Source organism: Salvia hispanica, chromosome 1 (assembly GCF_029641045.1).
Source record: "Salvia hispanica isolate PSC_SH4W2 chromosome 1, Shi_PSC_v1, whole genome shotgun sequence".
Taxonomy (NCBI): domain Eukaryota; kingdom Viridiplantae; phylum Streptophyta; class Magnoliopsida; order Lamiales; family Lamiaceae; genus Salvia; species Salvia hispanica.
Window position 1 is genome coordinate 15,268,906 of NC_142692.1, and position 21,601 is coordinate 15,290,506.

Sequence of the window (21,601 nt, forward strand, 5' to 3'; positions counted from 1 at the left end):
TATTATTATGATACTAATAACTCATAATTAATAAATAATTATAATATTTTATTTAAAATATGATTCATATAATATTAAATTATAATAATAATAATTATTATTATTATTTATCTTCTTAATAACTACAATACATTCTTAATAAAATTTAAAATTGTGAATTATATTTATAACAATATAAAATGAATGAATATTTTTAAATAGGTGTTTTAGTCCTAAAATGATATAAACAATTAAATTAAAAATATTCAGTTATATAGTTTAAACAATTGATTTAATTAGGTATTTTGTCCTTAATTTATATTATGAATGTCAATTAGGTGTGTGTATAAAATACTAAAAAAAGAAGAAAAGGAAGAAAAGAGAAAAAAGAGGAAATAAAAAGTAAGAAGAAAAAGGAAAGAGGAAATGGGAAAAAAATTCACATTTTTGGTGCTATTTAGTTAAAATTTCCAAATATACCCTATATGACTCAAAAATCACATACTATTTACGTAGTTAACTCTAGGGCTGGGTAAAAATACCGAAATACCGAAATATCGGCCTTATCGTATCGAAAAAATACCGAATATACCAAATTTTCGGTATACCGTGACTTTCGGTACGGTATGATACCTTACCGAAAGATTCCGGTAAGGTAGCGGTATGAATTTTTAAATACCGCGGTATACCGCTGCATACCGAAATTCGGTATATACCGTAAATTAAGGTATATACCGTAAACTAGGGTATATACCAAAAAAATATAAACACAATTATATATAAAATATATTTTATATATTTTTAAATTATAAAATCTATTGTGAAATATAAATATAATTATGAATAAATTATATTTAATTTATTTTTAAAATTATAAAATATAAATAATATTCTAAAAACTCTATTTTATTTTATTTTAATTGATGTTGAAAGTCGGGTATACCGCAAAAGTAAGGTATAATGAACTTCGGTACGGTATACCAAAAACAAGGTATGGTATTGGTATGGAAATTCGTCATACCGAAAATAAGGTATACCGAAAACTTTGGTAATGTAAAGGTATGATTTTTTCGCATACTGTATTCACGGTAAGGTATACGGTATAGTGGTTTCGGTAAGGTATACTGTAATATCCCAGCATTAGAAGAAATAGAAAATTAGAAATTTTATAGTTAATAGTTTTATATGTATGTGTTGGGGTTAGAATAGAAGAGATAAATATAGGATTTTTATAATTTTAGAAAAAAAAGATGGAGATAAAGAAAAAGAAGAAATAAAAAGAATGGAAGGATTGATGAGTAATAGGGTTATACGTGCCTTGTTTAGGAAATTAGGAAAAAAAAAATATTAGAAAAAGGAAAAGAATTAAGAATTAAGAATTAGAAAATAGATGAAATTCATCCTTCTCAGCTATCTCTCTCAACGTAAACTTCTCCCCTCTCTGTAAAAATTCGACAGCCTCTCTGCTTCTCCGATCAGCCACCGTGATAGTTCCAATCACTCCTCCGTGAAGCATGTAGTACCCTCCACCAATCCAAGCTTTCAATTCCTCCTATTTCCTCTTAATTTTGGAGCTCAAGTTGAAAACCACCTCCACTTAGCTTTGCAAATTAGTTAAAATTAGAGGTTAGACTTCTCCATAACCTCCTTAATCTTGTTTCTAAGCATAGTAGTGATGTTAATTTGATGTGATTCTTGTTGAGGGAGTCAAAATTAGGGTTCTTAAATTTGGGGGTTTTGTTATTTTGATGCTTGATATTGATTTTGTGTTGATGCATTTGAAACTATACTTTTATTTTAGAATCAGGAAATGAACTTTTAGAGTAATGTTTTTGATAGCCAATAAGTACACTGATTAAACAGTAGGTTTCTAGGCTTATTTGACCGATCAAAAGAATTTATTTTCGGCTCATATTTTACCAGAAGTTACTCTTAGATGTCTTCTACGTTGTCACCAAAATTCAGCCTAAACCGAGTTCATATGGATTTATTATGAATTTTCTAAAAGGACTGCCCTGTTTCTGGCGGGTTCTTAAAAAGTATTCATATATCCTAAACGAAAAGGAATTTCAAGCTCAAAATTAATCCTCATAAACCTGACTGTTATATGTTTCTTTTGCAATTGGTTTCATTGATTTTGGACTTATGAGTCGAGCGGAATGATTTTTCAAAGTTAGTGCTCTCTGCCGTAAACAGTAACTGATAGTAGGGAAAGTGATTTTTGTTAATTTTATTTGAGTAACCTATTGGTGCGAGATGATTATGAATTTGGGATGTACTTAAAATGATGTGAGTTGAATGAAATAGTATAGAAAGTGAAATAGGTAAAGGTGATTATTTGATTTTACTTGTGTTATTTATAAATTGTATATATGATTGTTTGAAAATTAGGTGAACCGAGTGCGAGCTCAAGTGATAGGGGAAAGGGGCCGATGCAGGGTTAAGTAAACAAGTAGAAGAGTTTTGTTGGCGTGTACAGGTAGTGTACGCGTGTTCTAGAGTTTAATCTCTTTAACTTCGAGACATATTGCTACGTTTTCATATGTTTTATCTGCTTGTGCAATAGAGATTATATATGATTGTGTGGATGGTATAACTCAATGACATAAACGAGACATGGAAAGGTAAGATGTGAGAATTATGTTTTGAAATTGTGAATTGGTGTGATATATGATATGCAAAGTGATTTAAATAGCTATACGTGTTGAATAATGTGAAAGCTATCTGGACTAGTTGTTATGCCCCATTGCTTGAGTGAATCACAGGGTATAATTGGCATGCCATAGGACAGCAGTACTGCACACATGTTTGATGCCTTATGATAGGCTATACGAAAGATATATAGCATCTGATAGTATCTCACCCAGATGCCTTATAATAGGCTATACGAAAGATGTACAACATCTGATAGTATCTCACCCAGATGTGGATATGACAGAGGCCCTCATCGGGTTGCTTATAGTGTCTGTGTACCCGTGTCCATCGCTAAGCATAATTTGGGAGCTGAATGTGATATGAATGTGATATTTGATTGAGAAATGATGTTTTATGCATTGGATATCTAAATAGTTTTTCTTAAAGCATATGTTGTGGATTGATGAAAGAATTTGACCGCTGAAATGATGATATGCTATGTTTGTGCCATATGGTTTTGAATTACAGGTGGTAATTGGTTGTTATTGAAAGTATCATGTGACTAATATATGGTGTTTGTGGCATAGTTGATCTAAATAGTTCGGGAGATATTATATAAATTGTTGGTAAACTATAGGGGTTTATGAACATGAAAAATGAATAAGTATTGAGTAGCATTCCAAGTGATAATTTGATTTTTGTGTAAGTGATATCGATTGAAGTCTTTCGAGATTGATTTCTGGAATGCGTTTACACTACGAGCTTGTTGAAGCTCACCCCCCCCCCTTTTCTTCTCCCTCTTGCAGAGTATAGTAGCGAGTGGACTCGCTTGTTGGCAGCTGCACGTGTCGAGTCACTACCCCCTTTTTGCTGGTACAGTTGGAGTTTTCACGTGGCATGCTTAGGCTAACTTTTGATTGTATATAGTTGGTTTGGAGGTGTAAGGTTACGTAGCCTTCTTTTGCTAAAAGGGTTGTAAATAAGTATCAAACCGGCTAATGTTACTTTTGTCATGTAGAGTAGAAAATGGTTGTTTTGACATGTTTAGTTACTTATATAATAATGTTGTATGTTGGGTGTGTGTAGGAAAAAAAAAAAAAAAATTTTGCAGGTTAAATAGGCTTCATCGATCGTACCAGAATGTGACACCACTTACTTGGTTAAAACTAACCGAGTAAAGGGTGTTACATATACCGTACCTACCCACCCTAGTTAACTCTATTTTTACACTTATAATAACTTACGTTGGTGCACATATAAATTCAGGTAAATTGTCAAATCTAGATCAAACTTTCAATATTCACATTTGAAAACCAAACTAGTTCATTTTAATGGCTAATCAAATCATCGAATAGGAAAAAAACGAAGTGGTACATAATATAACATGAAAAGTGACAATAAATCATGGTACATCGTATCATTTCTTACAAAAATGGCATTTTGTCGTGCACTTGAAATCCTTTGTTCCATTTGTACCACTTACGGTTTTTAATTACTAATAAATCCTTTATGTTTTGAAGTAGTTTAATGATTATTAATTAATTCTCTAATTCATGTTAGTTTATAGTTATTTTTTTATATTTAGATTGTGTTTTAAATTAAATGCTCAAGTTTTTAATAAGCATATTGTATATTGCAATCCAATCCGAAAATATCAAATTTTATGTAAAATTAATCGGAACCGAATTATTTGAAAATCTAAAATTCTAACTATGAAATCCAATCCGATTTGAAAAATTCGAAACTACTTACAAATTTTATATCCAATACCAAAGTTCCAAAATTTTGAAATCTCATACCAAATTGTAAAATGTCATACTGTCAACTATCTTCATAATTGTTCAACACAAAGGTTTCATATTTATTAGGTTTATTATTGTACTAATATATTTTATTAATATATGTATAAAAATTCTTTGGATTACTTTGAATTTGAAATACCCAATACGATCCAATCAAAACATCAGATTTTTTTGAAAAATCCAAAGATAAATTTAGATTTTAATTTGATTCACATATCGATTTTTAGGATTTTGGATATTTTTGTTCATCTCTAATTATAACATTGTAGATATATTTAATTGTTTAATTTTCCAGATCCATTCTATTTTCTATATTTCTTTTTGGGGATAATTTTATATATTTCCAATTTTTCATTCTCTATCTTCAAACATCGGATCTTCACTTAGAGCATTTTCAAAAGGAGAGGTCAAGTTTAATAACTATCATATTTACTTTTTTTTAGAGTGAACTGCATAAAACGGTCATAACTTTTCGGTTTGTTGCACCGTTGACCCCTAACAAAAAAAAATCCCACCATAGGGGTTTGACAAAATATAAAATCACAAACCTTGCATATTTTGCCATTTTTTGGACAAAATTGCCCAAATAGCTTGAAGGACAATTTTGTCTAATAACTGTCATCCTGCTCACCCACTCTACATTGACTTACAAAGCTTTGTCAAATCATACAGTGTAAGGGTCATATATCCTATGGCCCTTCAATTATTTTACTAGATTCATCAATAGATCAACTTCATCCAATTCTCCCTTAATTTTTCGAATTCATTTTATTAATCCAAATTCTATAAATAAAAAATCATTCATCTACCAATATCATCAAACACAATTAAAATTCCAATAAATTAAAAAATTAAAGAATCCCAAATCTACAAATCCAAACAAAGTCGAAGAACACCCATAAATCTGCATTCTCCAACATCATACTCTTTCCCAATCTTCCACTTGGTGGTCCATTTCCAGCCTAAAATAAAAAAAAACAATTCCCACTCAAAAATTCCAAAATCAAAATGCAATTCTATCTTCAAACCCACATCCACAAAGTTAAAGTCTGAAAATGGCTGTCGAAGGTAACGAAACCTCTCTCCGCCGCCAAAACTCCGCCACGTCGAGGACCATACCAGAATGGTTGGTGGCGGCGAGGTTCAAAAACCCTAGATCCCTAATTTAAAGCTGAGGGAGGAGGGAAAGAGAAGAGAAAGTGAAAATGGAGGAAAACAAAAACGAAGGACGGCGGGTGGGGTGAGGTCTGAAGCACAAAGAGGGGCGGCGTCGTTGATATGCTGCCGGAAATCGAAGAGGAAAGATATTTGTATTTTCATGAAAAATCATTTGCCAAGGAAAGATATTTGAGAAATATTACCTTTATGTTTTGGAATACATCTCGTAATATTTTTTAATGAAAAATTAATTTATCTTTCCTATGTTTTTTTTCTTTGAAATTTGTTTCTTTTTTAAATGATATATTTCCCTTTTTAAAAATATTACATATTTTAATATACCTTATCCCCTTAAAAATGCTATGGTTATGCTTGTATTGTTAAAAACTTAAACTTGTACCACATGTATTATGTTAGGGCATCCGCAATGGGCGGACGATGCATCGTCCGTCGCATCGTCCGCCACTGCAGCATCGCGGACGATGGGTTAACCATCGTCCGCGCCCCATACATTATGCGCGAAGGATACCCATCGTCCGTCGCATCGTCCGCCACTGTGGACGACTCGGACGATGGGAACGCGTTTCATTTTTTTAAAAATTTTTTCAGAATTTTTTTCTTATTTAAACACTACTATTCTCTACCATTTCACACACTCCAATTTCACATCTCTTCAATTTCTCTTCAATTATTCTCTCTCATCGTCTCAAAAATGAATCCCGACGACTACGATTTGAGTACATCGATGGCTGCAGACAGGCCTTGACTCGAGCCTTGTTCGATGTCGTTAATGAAGCCAAGGCGGAATGCTTGGCACAAATGCAGCGGGGGCAGGCGGCGGCGGCTGAGGCGCGGGTCCCTCGCCCGATACGACGTCGGACGTTTGTCCCCCGCGAGCACGACGTAGCGCACGAACGTCTGTTCGCAGATTATTTTGCCAAGAATCCAAGGTGGGGCCCGAATGTTTTTCACCGACGTTTTAGAATGAGCCGAGATCTTTTTCTCCGCACTGTACACACGTTGGAGGGACGTGATGAGTACTTCCAGTATCGGGAAGACGGGATCGGCAGACCCGGAATTACGCCGTTGCAGAAGTGCACGGTTGTGATCCGCCAATTGGCCTACGGCACAACATCGGATATGTTCGACGAGTACCTCCACGTCAGGGAGACAACTGGCCGCGAATGTCTCAAGACTTTTTGTAAGTTAGTTGTGGAGGCTTTTGGCAACACATATTTGCGACGCCCGACTGCTGATGATTGCCAGAGCCTGATGCGGATGCACGAGACGGTGCACGGCTTCCCTAGGATGCTAGGGAGCATCGACTGTATGCACTGGCAGTGGAAGAATTGTCCGACGGCCTGGAGAGGCCAATTACTAGCGGCTACAAGGGCAGCCACCCGACGATGATCCTAGAAGCCGTCGCTGACCACCGCCTCTGGATCTGGCATGCCTACTTTGGTGTAGTCGGGTCGAACAACGACATCAACGTCCTCAACTCGTCCACCCTATTCGCCGATCAGTGCAGGGGTCGCGGTCCGGCCATTCAGTTCACTGCCAACGGCCGCACACATCATATGGGGTACTACTTGGCCGATGGCATATACCCAAGGTGGCATGTTTTTTTGAAGACGATCAGCTGCCCAATTGGTGAGAGGAGAGTCTTGTTTGCAGAAAAGCAGGAGTCCGCGCGGAAGGATGTGGAGCGGGCTTTTGGGGTGCTCCAATCGCGGTGGGCAATCGTGAAAGGTCCGACGCGTTTCTGGTACAAGGAAGTCATCGCCGACGTCATGTATGCGTGCATCATCATGCATAACATGATAGTCGAACAAGAACGTGGACATGTCACCAATTGGGTGGATGATGAAGCCGGGGCTAGCTCCAGCACGACGACCTCGCTTGTCACTCGAGGATTACCGACTAGCTTCGGTACGGTTCTACAACGACAGACCTCAATGTGCAACCAACAAGACCATACTCAGCTCATGACCGACATGATTGAAGAAGTTTGGAACCGCAACCGTCGCCGTTGAGAAATTGTAGTTTTTTTATTTCGTATTGTAATGTTTGAATTTTAATGAAGTGAAGTTAGTTTTCCAAATTTTGAAGTATTTAAATATTCAAATAATAGATAAAATGCTTAGGACGTCGCTTAGGGCGGGCTATAGTCCGCCCCATTGCAGATGGAATAGGAGGAGGGTAAAATGCTGATGTGACGGTGCATAAGATGTCGCTTAAGGCGTCCCATTATGGATGCCCTTAGCACAAAAGAAAAAAACATCAAAGCACAAATTAGGTAATTATTGATTTTACATTTATTTAACAATAACACTTCATTTGTCTCACGAAAGTAAATATCTATACTAGTATTTTGGAAGATGTCCGAAAATATAGTACTGTAGTATATGTTCTTGGTTATTTATTTAGAATGTCACATGACACAGTCGATATTTAAATTGGTGACAGTACAAATTATATTATCCACCAAATATAGCCGATGATAAAATAGAAACATTATAAATGTGCAAAAGTCGTGGCCTAACGGCAGTTAGGCAGGTTGTGAAGTCCACATCCAATTCCATAATAAATTAATTTCCCAATCGAAATTTTAATTTTTATATTCTAAATGCAAATAAAAATATGAACTTATAAAAAAAAAAAAAAAAACTATGCTATTTCATTGATTAATTTTAATAATTATTCCTAATTAATAAACCCTCTGCAAACCAAGTTCTTCGTCGGTCGTCTCTCACACCTCCAAAAAGTGAAAACACACACACAACACGCGATATTTCTCTCCTTTTCTTCTGCTCCTTCTCCTCCACAGTGTATATATAATTTCACCGATTCAACATTCATGTAAGGTCTATGCAATTCAACATTCATGTAAGATTTTATGAGTTAGTTTTGATTTTTATTTTTATGTTGACGATTTTCTGCTGAATCTGAGCCGTTGAATTCGACGATTCAACCACCAATGCTACTCAGATCTCTTCAATTTAGTCCGTCCTAGTAGATCCGTGCAGGATTCTCAGTAAAATCGCCGTAGAAATTCTTCGATATTCGATAGGATCTGGGGATTGTATAATTTTCGAGGTTTTGTGAATTGAATTTGGTTGAAGATGGTGGCGGTGAAATCCCAGGGGCGGCTGTTCACGATCGGGCTGGTGGCCTCGTGGTACTCGTCGAACATTGGGGTTTTGCTGCTGAACAAGTATTTGCTGAGCAATTATGGATTCAAGTACCCGATTTTCCTGACGATGTGCCACATGACGGCGTGCTCGTTGCTCAGCTACATCGCGATCGCGTGGATGAAGATGGTGCCGATGCAGACGATAAGATCTAGGGTTCAGTTCATGAAGATCTCGGCGCTCAGCTTGATTTTCTGCGCTTCGGTTGTCAGCGGCAACATCTCGCTCAAGTACTTGCCGGTGAGCTTCAATCAGGCGATTGGCGCCACCACGCCTTTTTTCACTGCGGTGTTCGCCTACTTGATGACGCTCAAGAGGGAAGCGTGGTTGACTTATTTAACGTTGGTTCCTGTTGTTACTGGAGTTGTCATCGCCAGTGGGGTATGCCTCTTTCCTTTGATTCAAATTTGGTTTGGTGAATTTGATTTGTGTTTTGGCATTTTAATTTCTATTTGTACGGATTCCTTTTCTCAATGTAGTACTTGAGCTTGGTTTTGACTACTTAGGTTCATTGGATGAGGTTTCTATGGTGAAAATATGAGCAAAAGAATGATCTCCTGTTATGTGTTGCAATGAACCTGCCGAACAATTGTTCTGCTAGTTTAGGACATGTTTTTTATTAGGGGAAAAAGAGCTTCTTTTGTGTTCTCATCAAACTGATGTTGATCAATTTAGGTAGTACGTAAGTAATTTGTGTATTTAAAGCCGTATATTCTCTGCTGGTGGAGGCTGCTTTGTCTGGATCAGATAGATCATTTTTCTGGGGCCATTATGATGATGATGTTTCCATGATACCATTTTCTGCGAGTGAGGTCGTTGAAATAAGGATTGCCTGATATTAAAGAGTCATGTTGATTCTTATTTCCTCAGCACAGTACTCCAAAGTTTTTTTTCGTTTTACTATGCGCCAGTGACACATTTTGTTCTGATTATCTACCTCTTTAATTGGTGTAGGGTGAACCTAGTTTCCATTTATTCGGGTTTATCATGTGTATTGGTGCAACAGCTGCGAGGGCTCTCAAGTCAGTGGTTCAGGGTATTTTGCTTTCTTCTGAAGGGTAATAATTCTATATTCATGCATAGGGCTAAGTTGACAATGTGCTATATTATTACATCTGGATTCTGAAAGTCGTCATTCTGTTTGAAGGGAAAAACTGAATTCAATGAATCTGCTCCTCTACATGGCTCCTATAGCTGTAGTATTTCTACTTCCTGTAACACTCCTCATGGAAGAAAATGTTGTTGGTATCACATTGGCCCTAGCAAGAGAGGATATCAAAATCATATGGTTATTGCTGTTCAATTCTGCACTTGCATATTTTGTGAATTTGACCAATTTCCTGGTCACGAAGCACACCAGTGCCCTCACTCTTCAGGTACTTCTTTACCAGTAAAAGTACTCTTGTTGGGTTATATGTATTGATTTTCTATTGAATTTTTTTCACACTTGTTGCTTTGAGCCTCTGTTTTTTTATCGGCTGATCTTTGTTTTCAAATATTGCATATCTGTAAAATCCAAGCTAACCTTTAGCCTCCTATTTCCAAAAGGCTAATGTGAAATGTGTGTATATGTTGAATGCAATGAAAATTAAGTACATCCGTCCTTGCACTTACTGTGATTGTGTTAAATGCGTGCACATCCTGCCAGCAACATTTTTTCCGCATCTATATACACTCTGAGGGTCATTTGATGTAAATTTGAAATGTTAGCCTGATCATATTATGTATGATGGGTTGTGGAGAACAGCAGTTAGTTCCACATTAAACTATAATGTCTTGTGGGTTCCTTCAGGTCCTCGGAAATGCTAAAGGGGCAGTGGCAGTTGTAGTCTCCATATTAATTTTCAAGAACCCCGTCTCTGTGACTGGAATGCTTGGATATTCGTTGACAGTATTGGGCGTTATCCTGTACAGTGAAGCCAAGAAGCGTACTAAATGAAGGAACACGTTGAGTCTTTGAGCCATAACCGTCTATGTTTTGATATGAAAAGGTGATACCGTTGATTACCGATGCTGTGCTTCGGGCGTATGAAATTTTGGCCAGGAAGGCGCGGGTGGGTGAAGGCTCCAAACACCTCATTAGCTGTGTAGGAGTTTTTATTGCATTCAATCTCGGTTACTAAATCAGATCCTTTTTTTTAATCACTCTATTCTTTCCTCAACTCAGACACTATATGTTATTATAATTCTTTTTACATCAATCAATTAGTGAAAAGAAATTAAAGTTGTGGTTATACATACATTTTTCATTGGGGTTCAAAATGATATGCCCTTTCTCATTATGAGTTAGTTGACATTTACCTTTAATCACGTCTCTGTTTGGATTGTATCTAAAACACAAGCAATGTTATCCATTCTGCACCACTTTGTTATTGACAAGATTTTTTATAAAGATAAAAGAATATACAAGAGCAATGTGGCACCTGATTGAAATGGTGTCACTTGTGTTTTGTGGTATAAAATCCTATGGTATTCGAAAATAATACTCCCTCCTCCGTCCTATACTTGTATATCCATTTATTACAATATTTTTCTCCTTCTTCTTCTCTTTTACTTTATTATTTATGGGTCCCACCATTTATTATATAATATCAATTACTTTTTTCCTTCTCTTTTATTTTATCAATTACATGCTGCTAACCCTAAATGACCTATTTTTATGGGACGAAGGGAGTATTAAAACATTTACCTAAATATCTATGCATAAGGTGATTTCACAATAACAGTTATATCATAAAGGATTGATTCCCCATTTTTGGATATAAAAACTTAGTTCCCGCCAAATTACTTCAACAAAGTACTCCAATTTAGTGTTGAATGCATATAGAAACTCTAAAAAAAAATGGCAGTGATCAGAATCTCAAAAAAAACTGGTAAATGAAATCTCAATGAGAGCCAACAACAGTAAAAAATTCACAAAAAAAAAAAAAAACATGAAATGATACAGAGCTCCAATCACAAACAGGAATCATCTCAATTTTTGAATAGGATATCGAAAATCTCAAGAGCTATTTTCCAATTGAGTAAAATGAGCAGAATGCAAACCAGAAAAATCAGGCGAACCAAGCTAGGGCCAAGATTCCGTGACGAATCGGAGAAATGGATCCTGTACTTCATGGTCATGTTAGGGTACATGATCCCCCATTGTTTCCCTCCCACTCCCAGGGTGCGGCCGCCCATCGCTGCATCACTGGTTGTACCATTCGTATTGTTGAAGGTACTCTTCTCATCAAATAGCTCATACACATACGCCTCCGCCGCCCCTTCCTTCCTCAGAGGCGTTCCCAATCCAGATCGCAGATGCCTCAGCAGACCTCCTAAGTACATCTCCGCGTAGTTTCCTTCCTGCGCCTCAGATTCGCTCGGCCAGCCAGTCTCCGTCACGATTACCGGCACATTCTCCTGCCCTGACACCGCCATGGCCGCGATGATTGCGTCGACCATCATGTCGAACAAGTTCCGGTATCTCACTCCGGTGACCACGTCATCGCGGAAATTGAACGGATTCTCCTGAAATAGAACGAATCCGAGCGGAATTTCGGAGTTGATGCTGAAGATGTTGTAAGGGTAGAGGTTGATGAGGAAGGATGAGTTGGTTTCGTCGAGGAACTCGAGCAAGGGGCGAACGACGAGCGATCCGATCGGTTCCTGGAATTCGGCTGCGGAGGGGGGAAACGACGTCGTCATGATGTCGATGAAGGAGAAGGTGGTGGAGACGGAGATTGTGCGGATGCCGAGGTCAAATAGGGCGAGGCGGAGGTTGCGGATGGCAGGGAGGAGGACGGCGGAGGGATCGACGGTTGGATCGACGGCGGGGGAGGTGGTGGTGATGACGTCGGCGCCGGCGGAGATCGTGGAGATGTGTGTGCGAGGGTAGTAGGGGAGGACGTGCGAGTGGAGCCAGAGAGCCGCGGCGGAGCGGTTGGCGGCGAAGGAGGGGATGAGGTGGTTGGGGGCGGTGAGGAGGAGTGTGATGTTGGTGTAGGCGAAGGCGCGGACGGCGGCAGGCGACGGATCGAGGAGCCGGACGGCGGAGATGCAGAGGGATTGGAGCGTGGAGACCACGCGCTCCGGCGGGGGGAGGTTGGGGAGGGAGGGGTTGTAAGTGACGCCTACGGTGGTGGCGGCGGCGGAGTGGAGGAGGATGGAGGCGATGAGGAGGAGGAGAGAAGGCATTTTCGCCATGTGTGGGTCTCTGTTTTGTTGAAGTGAGGTTTAATGCGTGTGCACCTCTGCGGCGTATGTTAGCAGGGGCGCCAAATTCAGTTATTTTCTGTTTGAAAAAGAGAGAGAGAGAGATGCGACAAATTCAGTTATTCAGTCTCTTTTAGTTGCGCTAATTTTTCAATCTCAGATATAAATCATCTTCTTGAAACTTTTATTTTCAAGATTCGCTCAAACTTTTCAAAAATCATCTCTCTCTCTCTGGTTTAATAGCAATGGCTGACGATGAGCCGGAGAAAGGGTCTACGACGGAAGAAAGCAACGAGGCAGAGAAAGGGTCTACGACAGAGGAAAGCAGCGAGGCGGAGAAAGGGAATACGATTGAAGAAAGCAGTGAGCCGGAGAAAGCAGTAGAAGAAAACACCGCTAATCTCTTAGAAAGGTGAGAGACATTTCAATTCCCTTTTCTTGATTACCAAAAATGGACGCTAAATCTCTTTGCTTCGTCGTTTGATAGATACTCGAAGCAGACGGTGCTTCAATTGCTACAAGAAGTAGATAAATCAGCTTCACCGAAAATTGACTGGCATGAAATGGTGAAGAACACTAGGACTGGAATTTCCAACGCAAGGGAATATCAAATGCTTTGGCGCCATCTCGCCTATGGCCACGACCTAATCGATCAATTGGATGATTCAAACCCTTTGGTGAGTTGTAATTCCCCTATTTAAATTGACTATGATTGCTGCCTTGTTTTTGATTTCTTGTTTTTGAATGTAGGACGATGACAGTGATTTAGAGCATGAAATTGAGTCTGATCCAGAGGCTAGCCCTAAGTCTAAAGCAGAGGCTGCAGCATGTGTCAATGTTAGATTCCTTAACTATATCTCAATTCTTGGTTTCCATATTCTTGAGTTGAAAATATTGAGTATTTATTTGATATTTTGTAGATACAAATGTTAGTACTCATCAATATTTGTCACCAAATTTGATCAACTGTAACATAATGATGGTTCAATGCAGGTTTTAGCTACTTCTGAACATCCAATAATTCATGAGCCAAACTCGTCGACTGTAGAAGCTCCATTGACAATGAAAGTAGCAAAGTGGAAGAGGCATTCTGATAGTTCCCTTCCTGATACTATAGAGGAGAAACTTGTTACCATTACTGTTCCCTTACCAAACGACGAATTATCTGCAAGTGAGACATCAAGTGCTGATGCTCCCTCTCCAAGAAAAACAAGGGTGGTTTGGACTGCAGTAGATGATTTGAGACTCACCAATTCAGTGCGAAAATATGGTGAAAACTGGGATCTCATTTCAGGTGTAAATTTCAAACATGAAAGAACGGCACATGAGCTATCTCGGGTGGGTACCATTAACGCTTTTGTAGGCACTATTTGTTTAAGTATATAGGCACACAATGAAAAATGGATGATGCATACAATTCATCCGCTTTGGGAAAGCATATTTCATCTTGTCATTCTATTGTTATATTTGTTCTTACTTGCTTGGTAAATTGTCAACTTCTTTATATTGTTTCTTATCAACTATGCTTAGGATTTGTGCTATGATTGTTGGTAATAATGAACATTTGCAATTATTTTTATATTAGGTTGCTGCCCTTGTCTCATACGGATTTATGTATTCATAACATCTTTTTGCACAGTTAATTAACTAAAATACAATTAACTTGTCAGAAATGGGCTGCTATCAAGAGGAGAAGGGCAAGTGCAAGACTTTCTCCTGGTCGTAGGGCTTCTACTCGGACCATTAATCTAGTCCTAGCGCGACGTCGTCAGATGAGTACTAGTAAGTCTCTGCAATAACTTTGTTTATATGGGACAGCATAAAATACTTTGGTAAGTTTCTCATTATAATTTCTCTAATACTTGTCTATGATGAATCTGAAATAGCTTCTGCAGCAGCATCAAATCCTATTTCAACGATCAATGTCGATGCAGACGTTGGTGGGAGTGGCAGCATATCTAACCCATCATGTTCTCAGGATGCTGTTGTTCCTGTCCAAATGACTACTGGACCTAGTTCACTGACACTTGCTCCCGTGGCGAATCAACCATCCAGTAGCCAGGCACAAGGTGAATCTTTTACGGTTCCAATAACTACTGAGGAAAGCCCTGATGGAGATCAAGCTTCTTCTTCTCTCGATCAAACTCTGGACCTTAACCAAGCTTTACGAAACCTGGCAACAGAAGACACTGGTAATTTCTACTACCTTATGCTTTAAAGATGCGAACAATTATGGGAAGTGGTGAGTTGCATATAATGATAGGTTTTATTGATCTGCAAGGTGATCAAGCTTCTATGTCCTCTTCTCATCACCGTCAAACTATGGACCTTGACGCTGCTTTAACAAGCCCAGGAGCAGAAGACACTGGTAATTTCTACCAGCGAATGATGCTAACAAGTATGGTGAGTTGCAAATAATGATATGTTTAATTGATCTGCAAGGTAAAAAGCATGGTGATACCAGCAACAGCAGCACAGATAAGCCGGATGCTTAAAGCTTTCAAGGTAACATGGATGGCCTGGTCCTGCTCTCTCCCTCTCTCACACACACTATATATGTATATATATACCTCTTACAAATTTCTTTACTGGTTTACATTCATTTTTGCAGGCAGGACAGCACTGGTGAGAGAGAAGATAAGAAAAGAAGTGTGTACAATTTGTGATGGAAAACAGTATTATGTTTTACCTTGAAATGTGATTGTTGTAGAATAGTACTCCACTAGCTGGTTCTTTTGCTCAGCTGAGTTTTAGCTTACCAGCTTTATAATTCCAGAGATAACGAATCTCAAGTGAAACGAATCGAGCTACTGCATTTGATGTCACTAGCGCTTTACTGTTCTTCCGAATTTTCTACATAAAACTATGTGTTGATGAAAATTGAAGATGCAAATATATCTTGATTCCAATTATCAAATACCAGCATCTTTTTTTTTTTGCTGCCAAACTGTTTTCTTTGTTTGTTTTCAGTAGAAAGGGAGAAGAAAATAATGCATAAATTCATTGTAAATGCCAGTTTGAACTTTGTCTTTGTAGTTTCCAAAGCATTTCTTGTGCTAGGAACCGTCTTGCAATCTCAGATATAATCGTGTATTCACGAACAAGGAAACACGATGTGCCTTGCATCATTACTACAAAACCAAGCTGCCCTAATAGATACTTCCAAGAAAGCCAGGTTTCTTGGCTTGAAACTATAGTTTTCTTTCAAGAAATTCTATGGAAAAGGCAAAAGAGGTGATGAAATGGCATAGATCAATAGGAGGAATTGTTGATGCACCAATAGACAAGGTGTGGGACATGGTTTCCTCAAGCAGCAAACTACAGGAATGGATGCCGATGGTGGAAACGTGCACTGATCTATCCGGGCAGGAAGGCGTTGCAGGCTACACAAGGCTAGTCTCGGGGTTCATGTTCCCACAGAAAGACGAGGACAGGTCATGGATCAAGGAAAGGCTCGTTGCCATGGACTCCGAGTCCCACACTTACACGTATGAGTTGGAAGCAAGCAATGTAGGCCTTGATGGATCTTCAAACTCACTCAACCTCACAGACTATGGTTATGGCTCGACTCTGGTCGAGTGGAAATTCGAGGTCAAACCACTCGAAGGCGTCTCCGAGGAGCAGATAATGGACTACTTGGGATATCTGTACAAGTCTTGTATCAATAGAATTGAAGGCGCTGTTGAGATCGCATCTACAAACTGCTTCGACCAAGAATTTGCTTGCGATGAAGAAAAATGATGTGTAACATCGTTGTGTTAACATTTTCTGTCGACAAAAAATGCATAGTTAAAACAATACAGTATCGCGCCAGGTAGGGGTCGAACCTACGACTTTCTGCTTAGGAAACAGACGCTCTATCCACTGAGCTACAGGCGCTTTTTACTTTCATTGAAGTAAATAGTTATTTTAAGAAAATTTATGTATCAGACGTAAATTTGATACTACTACTATTATACTTCATATTAAAAGAAATACAATAGATCGCACATCACCCGAGTGAGTTACGAGTTGTAATAAAATGCGAGGAAATGAGTTAGTGGAATGTGCCTTCTATTTATTAAAAAAAATAAAAAAATAAAAGATAATTATTCATAGACATAAAGAAGAAAAGGCTAAATTTTATAAATAGGCCATTCTGGGAAAATGCTTCCATCAATAGGTGGTTTTTTTTTTTTTTCCTGTAAATGGGTGTTGCGCATTCTAAGAATGCTTATTTATACACGCATTCTTAGAATGCGTAACTTTGGTGATTTCGGCGGTCAAACAACGAGTCAGAAAATTCAAACTAAAAACGCATTCTTAGAATGCGTATCTCACTTGAATAAAATCGCCCAGATAAATTCTGTTCAGCATTACCATCCCCACAAGCAGAGGGAGGAGGGTCAACTTCAAGAAGTGGACGAGGCCTGCGAATTGAAGAGAAGCAAACCCTTCCAAGAGCATCAACATGGAGATGTGGCTGCTGTTCCGAACTGTTACGGGAACGAGAAGATTGTTCTTTCTGGTGAGATGGGAAAAAACGAAACCTTGACCTTGTTTCAGCAGATTTCTTAGCAAGACTTGCTTGATGGTAATAATCGTCCACATACGGATCACTCCCTTGGGTAGCAGCAAGCTGCATCTTAAGAATGCTCTCAATCTCTTCTGCAGTCATGTACTTAGATCTAATTTGTGGTAAATTAATCTCACTTTTATGGCTGAACCCTTGATGGGAAAATCTGACAGAATGCGATCTGTTCTGTTCTGAGCGATTTTATTCAAGTGAGATACACATTCTAAGAATGCGTTTTTAGTTTGAATATTCTAACTTGTAGTTTGACCGCCGAATGCGTATATAAACACGCATTCTTAGAATGCGCAACACCCATTTACAGAAAAAAAAAAAAAAACCACCTATTGATGGAAGCATTTTTTCAGAATGACCTATTTATAGAATTTAGCCGAAAATATGAGATAATTAATAGCAAATTATAGTACCACCACTCATCTCTTTGATAACCAAATCAACAACCTAACGCTGTAAGTCTGTAACCATGCAAAATAGAATCAACAAGAAATTAAAAAAAAAAAAGTCGACAAACGAAATAACACAATTCCCATGAAAATCTCCGCGTAATAATAATTATGATGATTATGTTGACATACATGTTAATCATTGAAATACTATAATTCAATTCACAGAATTTATATACTTGCTCCAAAATTATTTTACATCCGTCTTCCCTATAGCTTCATAACTGATATTAACAGTGGCAAAAAAAAAAAACGTTTCGGAAAAAGAATATTCACCCCTCTTAGTAATAGTAGAATCTTGCTCTAGTCCCATATAATTGGTATACAAATAGTAGTTTCGAATAGTTAGTATAATGCCAATTGAGTTACGCCCTTACATTTTTTGAAGGCAAACGAATCTTTGTCTAGTTAATCATAATATATACTCACTCCATCCCATAGAAATATGCTAATTGAGGACCGCAGATGCTTTAATGCGTGACTGATAAAATAAGAGGACGGAGAAAAAGTAGTTGAAATAATGTGGTGAATAATGAGATCCATAAATGATAAAGTAAAAACAAAGTAGAAAAAGTTGTCATAAATGGATATGGACTACGACGGACAAAAAAAAAATTCGGCATATTTTAATGGGACGGAGGGTGTATGTAAATTATACTAGTAATTATGAAGGTGATGTCAAATTTAGGATTTCTACTAAAATAAATTATATGAATTGAAATATCATGGGTAAGTACTTTATTTTTGGAAATGGAATCCAGCTGAATGTGATTTAGGTTACACTTTTATATTCTCAACTTGAATAAGATATTCCGGTATCTTTTTTTGGCCAACTTGATCTCCCCCTTTTTATTGATTTAATTTCTACTTTTAATGGAAATGGCATAAAGAAAAAAGTAGAATGGCATATCTCCATATAGCTAGCTTGTGATTGTTGATGGCTTGCTTACACAAAGAGTGGTATATATTTCCCTTGCAACTCCAAAACCACCTATCTATGTTTCTCTCTATCTCCCTAAACTAACAACTAGTTTGGAAGAGAACAAGAATACAAATTTTGCTGAAATATCTCTCCCTAATCTATATGCATGTTTTTTCAAAGATTCTGTTCCTTTTAAAGATTCTCCTCTTGTAAAAGTTGGGATTCTTGATTCCCATTAAAAGATTCTCATGTATTTAGCATAGATATTTATATTAATTACTACAACATCTCATTGTGAAGAATATGATGTCAATGAAGTCAAGGTGGACAAACGAGGAAAACAAGACATTCGAGAGCGCGCTTGCGTTATTCGAGGAGGAGAGCCCCGAGAGATGGTTCAAGATTGCGGCCATGATTCCGACCAAATCCGTGTACGATGTAATAGATCAGTACACACAATTGGTTTCGGATGTGAGTGATATCGAAGCCGGTTTAGTTCCCATTCCTGCATACTTGTCTTTCAATATCTCTCCAAACAGATCCCCGCCTTCCCACCGCAAGAAAGGCCTCCCTTGGACCGAGCCCGAGCACAGGTACATATATTTGCGTCTAAATACATGAACTTTCTTTTTTACCTAATTCTCATTTACCACATCAACTTAAAACTATTAATTGTTTTGACTTTCACATTTTTGTTAATTTGAGTTGAATTATTTACATAGCTTAAATAACTGATTTACTGAATTATTAATATAGTTGGAAGTCTACAATGTTAACTAATGATGATGACCTTAGTATGTTACTCCATTTTGTCACGATGACATTAATTCATTGAAATTTGATAATACTATGAAAAATTAGAATAATTGGAAGTTAATGTATTTAGTGACATAAATTTTAACGTATGATCAATTTAATTTTGTTTTCTTCTTTTTCCACTAATTTTGCAGGCGTTTCCTATTAGGGCTTGAAAAGCATGGAAAAGGTGACTGGAAAAATATATCACGAAACTTCGTGGTGTCGAAAACTCCAACACAAGTGGCTAGCCATGCTCAGAAGTACTATATGAGGCAGCTCAACGGAGACAAAGACAAACGGAGGCCGAGCATCCACGACATCTCTATTCATCTCACCGGAGATTCTCAATGTTTTCATGACGACAACAACCAAGGGGACTTGATGCTTTTCGACCACGGTTATAGCCATGGATATCCCTACACAGACTCCTTATATATATAGTGCATACTTTAAATTAGGTCGTGTATTGAAATGCTCTACTCAAAAGTGACTAGGCTTTCAAGACTCTTGAATTATATATATATCTACACATGCTTAAGTTGTATGCTATTACTCCATTACTTATGAAGAAATAATGGATAACTATCTCTAGGTATAATATTATGTTCATCACTTTTGATTGTTTACATATGTTTTGAAGTTTACTACTCCTTTTTCCAGCTCAAAATACATTTTTAGTATCTCTTAAAAATGAGAATCAATAACCATATTTCATGTCTTAGTAATAGCTTTAATAGTAATCCTTTTTATATTAAAATAAAATACACTAGCCACAAAATGGCAAGTCCTCCAAGACCAACAAAACAAGACAAAAACCTCAAACAAAACCCAACAACCGACAACACACAACAAAACGCAAGAACAACAAGACCACTAAAGATGGGTACTACTAGACAGTCAAGCAAACAACAAACACCTCAGTACACAAGGCGATAATTCAAATCGAGCCTCAAGAAAACAATACAACAAGCCACAACTACTAAATCGAATCAACTTACTCGGATTAATCAACTTAACGTGTGTTCTACAACCTTGTCGATCATTCTCAAGCATTCCTCAAGCCCTCACTAACCTGACCTTGAGAAAAAGAAAGTTAAAAAAATTTCTGACACCACCCTTTAATCCACGTGTTAATCTGCCAAAATAGTCATTTCTTTTCTCTCTCTCAATTGGGTTGGTAATTTTGAAAAGTAATTTTGTTCCTTACATCCGAAATAGACCAATCTAAGACATAGAACATGTTGAGGCAATATGTAAAATTCAAATATATCAATGAAAAGTTCGCGGTGGTAGCTTTCCAATGGTTCTATCATACCTCATGCCAGCCTGGAACTGATGTTACTTCATTAAACTTGCACTTAGATTGATTTGTTTCGATTGAGGATGTTAAAAAGCACCACTTTTGCCAACTTAAAATCAACTAGATCTACGATTGAATAAAGCTATTTATTTCTCTCTCGTCTACTTTCCTGCGAAAAAGAAGGGACGAAATTAATTAATCGATTGTCTTGTCTTTTCTCTATTACCTTTATTTCCTCCAAAGAAAATAATTAAAGGAAAGTTGTTACAGTAGTACTAGTACTTTTTAGGCTGAGAATAATAATTTAGTGAGGTATCATTAAAGCTAAACATGAAATTTACCGTACGCAATTATTCGTAATGAATTGTTTTTTACAATATAAAAGTTCAAGATTGTCTCTCATGAATTAGTATCTTTCTGTTGTATTTCAAATTATATAGTATAATATAGTTTTTGAAATTCATTTATTTTAATTTTAAAACATGACAATTTAGATAAATATATGAAATTGAAGATTAATAAATAATGCCGAATTTAAAAAGTAGTGAATGGTGAATCATGAATAATAAATGTCTGATTCAAATTTTGTGGTAAAAATTGTTGGTGT

General features: G+C 37.4%; 5 protein-coding genes, 1 long non-coding RNA gene and 1 other non-coding gene across 8 annotated transcripts; 5 read left to right on the forward strand and 2 right to left on the reverse strand.

Moving 5' to 3' along the window:
• The first annotated feature begins 1,381 nt into the window (after nucleotides 1-1,381).
• LOC148933321 (uncharacterized) lies at nucleotides 1,382-3,694 on the forward strand. Its single transcript, XR_016130331.1, has 3 exons — nucleotides 1,382-1,605; nucleotides 2,371-2,458; nucleotides 3,420-3,694. It is a non-coding gene; the product is annotated as an uncharacterized LOC148933321 (long non-coding RNA).
• Nucleotides 3,695-8,292: 4,598 nt separating this feature from the next.
• Nucleotides 8,293-10,998, forward strand: LOC125223493 (putative sugar phosphate/phosphate translocator At3g11320). Of its 2 annotated transcripts, XM_048126672.2 has the most exons (5): nucleotides 8,293-8,459; nucleotides 8,562-9,145; nucleotides 9,719-9,822; nucleotides 9,912-10,140; nucleotides 10,557-10,998. In XM_048126672.2, exons 2-5 carry the CDS (start codon nucleotides 8,696-8,698, stop codon nucleotides 10,701-10,703), a joined length of 930 nt encoding a protein of 309 aa, XP_047982629.2. In that variant the 5' UTR covers nucleotides 8,293-8,459; nucleotides 8,562-8,695; the 3' UTR covers nucleotides 10,704-10,998. The 2 variants fall into 2 exon arrangements, with proteins under 2 accessions (XP_047982629.2, XP_047982628.2); XM_048126671.2 differs by having other exon boundaries at nucleotides 8,293-9,145.
• Nucleotides 10,999-11,624: 626 nt separating this feature from the next.
• Nucleotides 11,625-12,963, reverse strand: LOC125223492 (Glycosyl hydrolase superfamily protein). Its single transcript, XM_048126670.2, has one exon. It carries the CDS (start codon nucleotides 12,947-12,949, stop codon nucleotides 11,738-11,740), a length of 1,212 nt encoding a protein of 403 aa, XP_047982627.2. The 5' UTR covers nucleotides 12,950-12,963; the 3' UTR covers nucleotides 11,625-11,737.
• A 152-nt stretch (nucleotides 12,964-13,115) lies between these two features.
• Nucleotides 13,116-15,868, forward strand: LOC125223491 (uncharacterized). The gene is made up of 9 exons (XM_048126666.2): nucleotides 13,116-13,370; nucleotides 13,446-13,635; nucleotides 13,709-13,795; nucleotides 13,952-14,296; nucleotides 14,629-14,740; nucleotides 14,845-15,150; nucleotides 15,240-15,326; nucleotides 15,401-15,463; nucleotides 15,570-15,868. Exons 1-8 carry the CDS (start codon nucleotides 13,204-13,206, stop codon nucleotides 15,451-15,453), a joined length of 1,347 nt encoding a protein of 448 aa, XP_047982623.2. The 5' UTR covers nucleotides 13,116-13,203; the 3' UTR covers nucleotides 15,454-15,463; nucleotides 15,570-15,868.
• A 306-nt stretch (nucleotides 15,869-16,174) lies between these two features.
• LOC125221172 (lachrymatory-factor synthase-like) lies at nucleotides 16,175-16,699 on the forward strand. The gene has a single exon (XM_048123296.2). It carries the CDS (start codon nucleotides 16,175-16,177, stop codon nucleotides 16,697-16,699), a length of 525 nt encoding a protein of 174 aa, XP_047979253.2.
• A 65-nt stretch (nucleotides 16,700-16,764) lies between these two features.
• Nucleotides 16,765-16,837, reverse strand: TRNAR-CCU (transfer RNA arginine (anticodon CCU)). Its single transcript has one exon. It is a non-coding gene; the product is annotated as a tRNA-Arg (tRNA).
• Nucleotides 16,838-18,825: 1,988 nt separating this feature from the next.
• Nucleotides 18,826-20,303, forward strand: LOC125223494 (transcription factor DIVARICATA-like). Its single transcript, XM_048126673.2, has 3 exons — nucleotides 18,826-18,934; nucleotides 19,197-19,489; nucleotides 19,847-20,303. Exons 2-3 carry the CDS (start codon nucleotides 19,200-19,202, stop codon nucleotides 20,133-20,135), a joined length of 579 nt encoding a protein of 192 aa, XP_047982630.1. The 5' UTR covers nucleotides 18,826-18,934; nucleotides 19,197-19,199; the 3' UTR covers nucleotides 20,136-20,303.
• The last annotated feature ends 1,298 nt before the right edge of the window (nucleotides 20,304-21,601 follow it).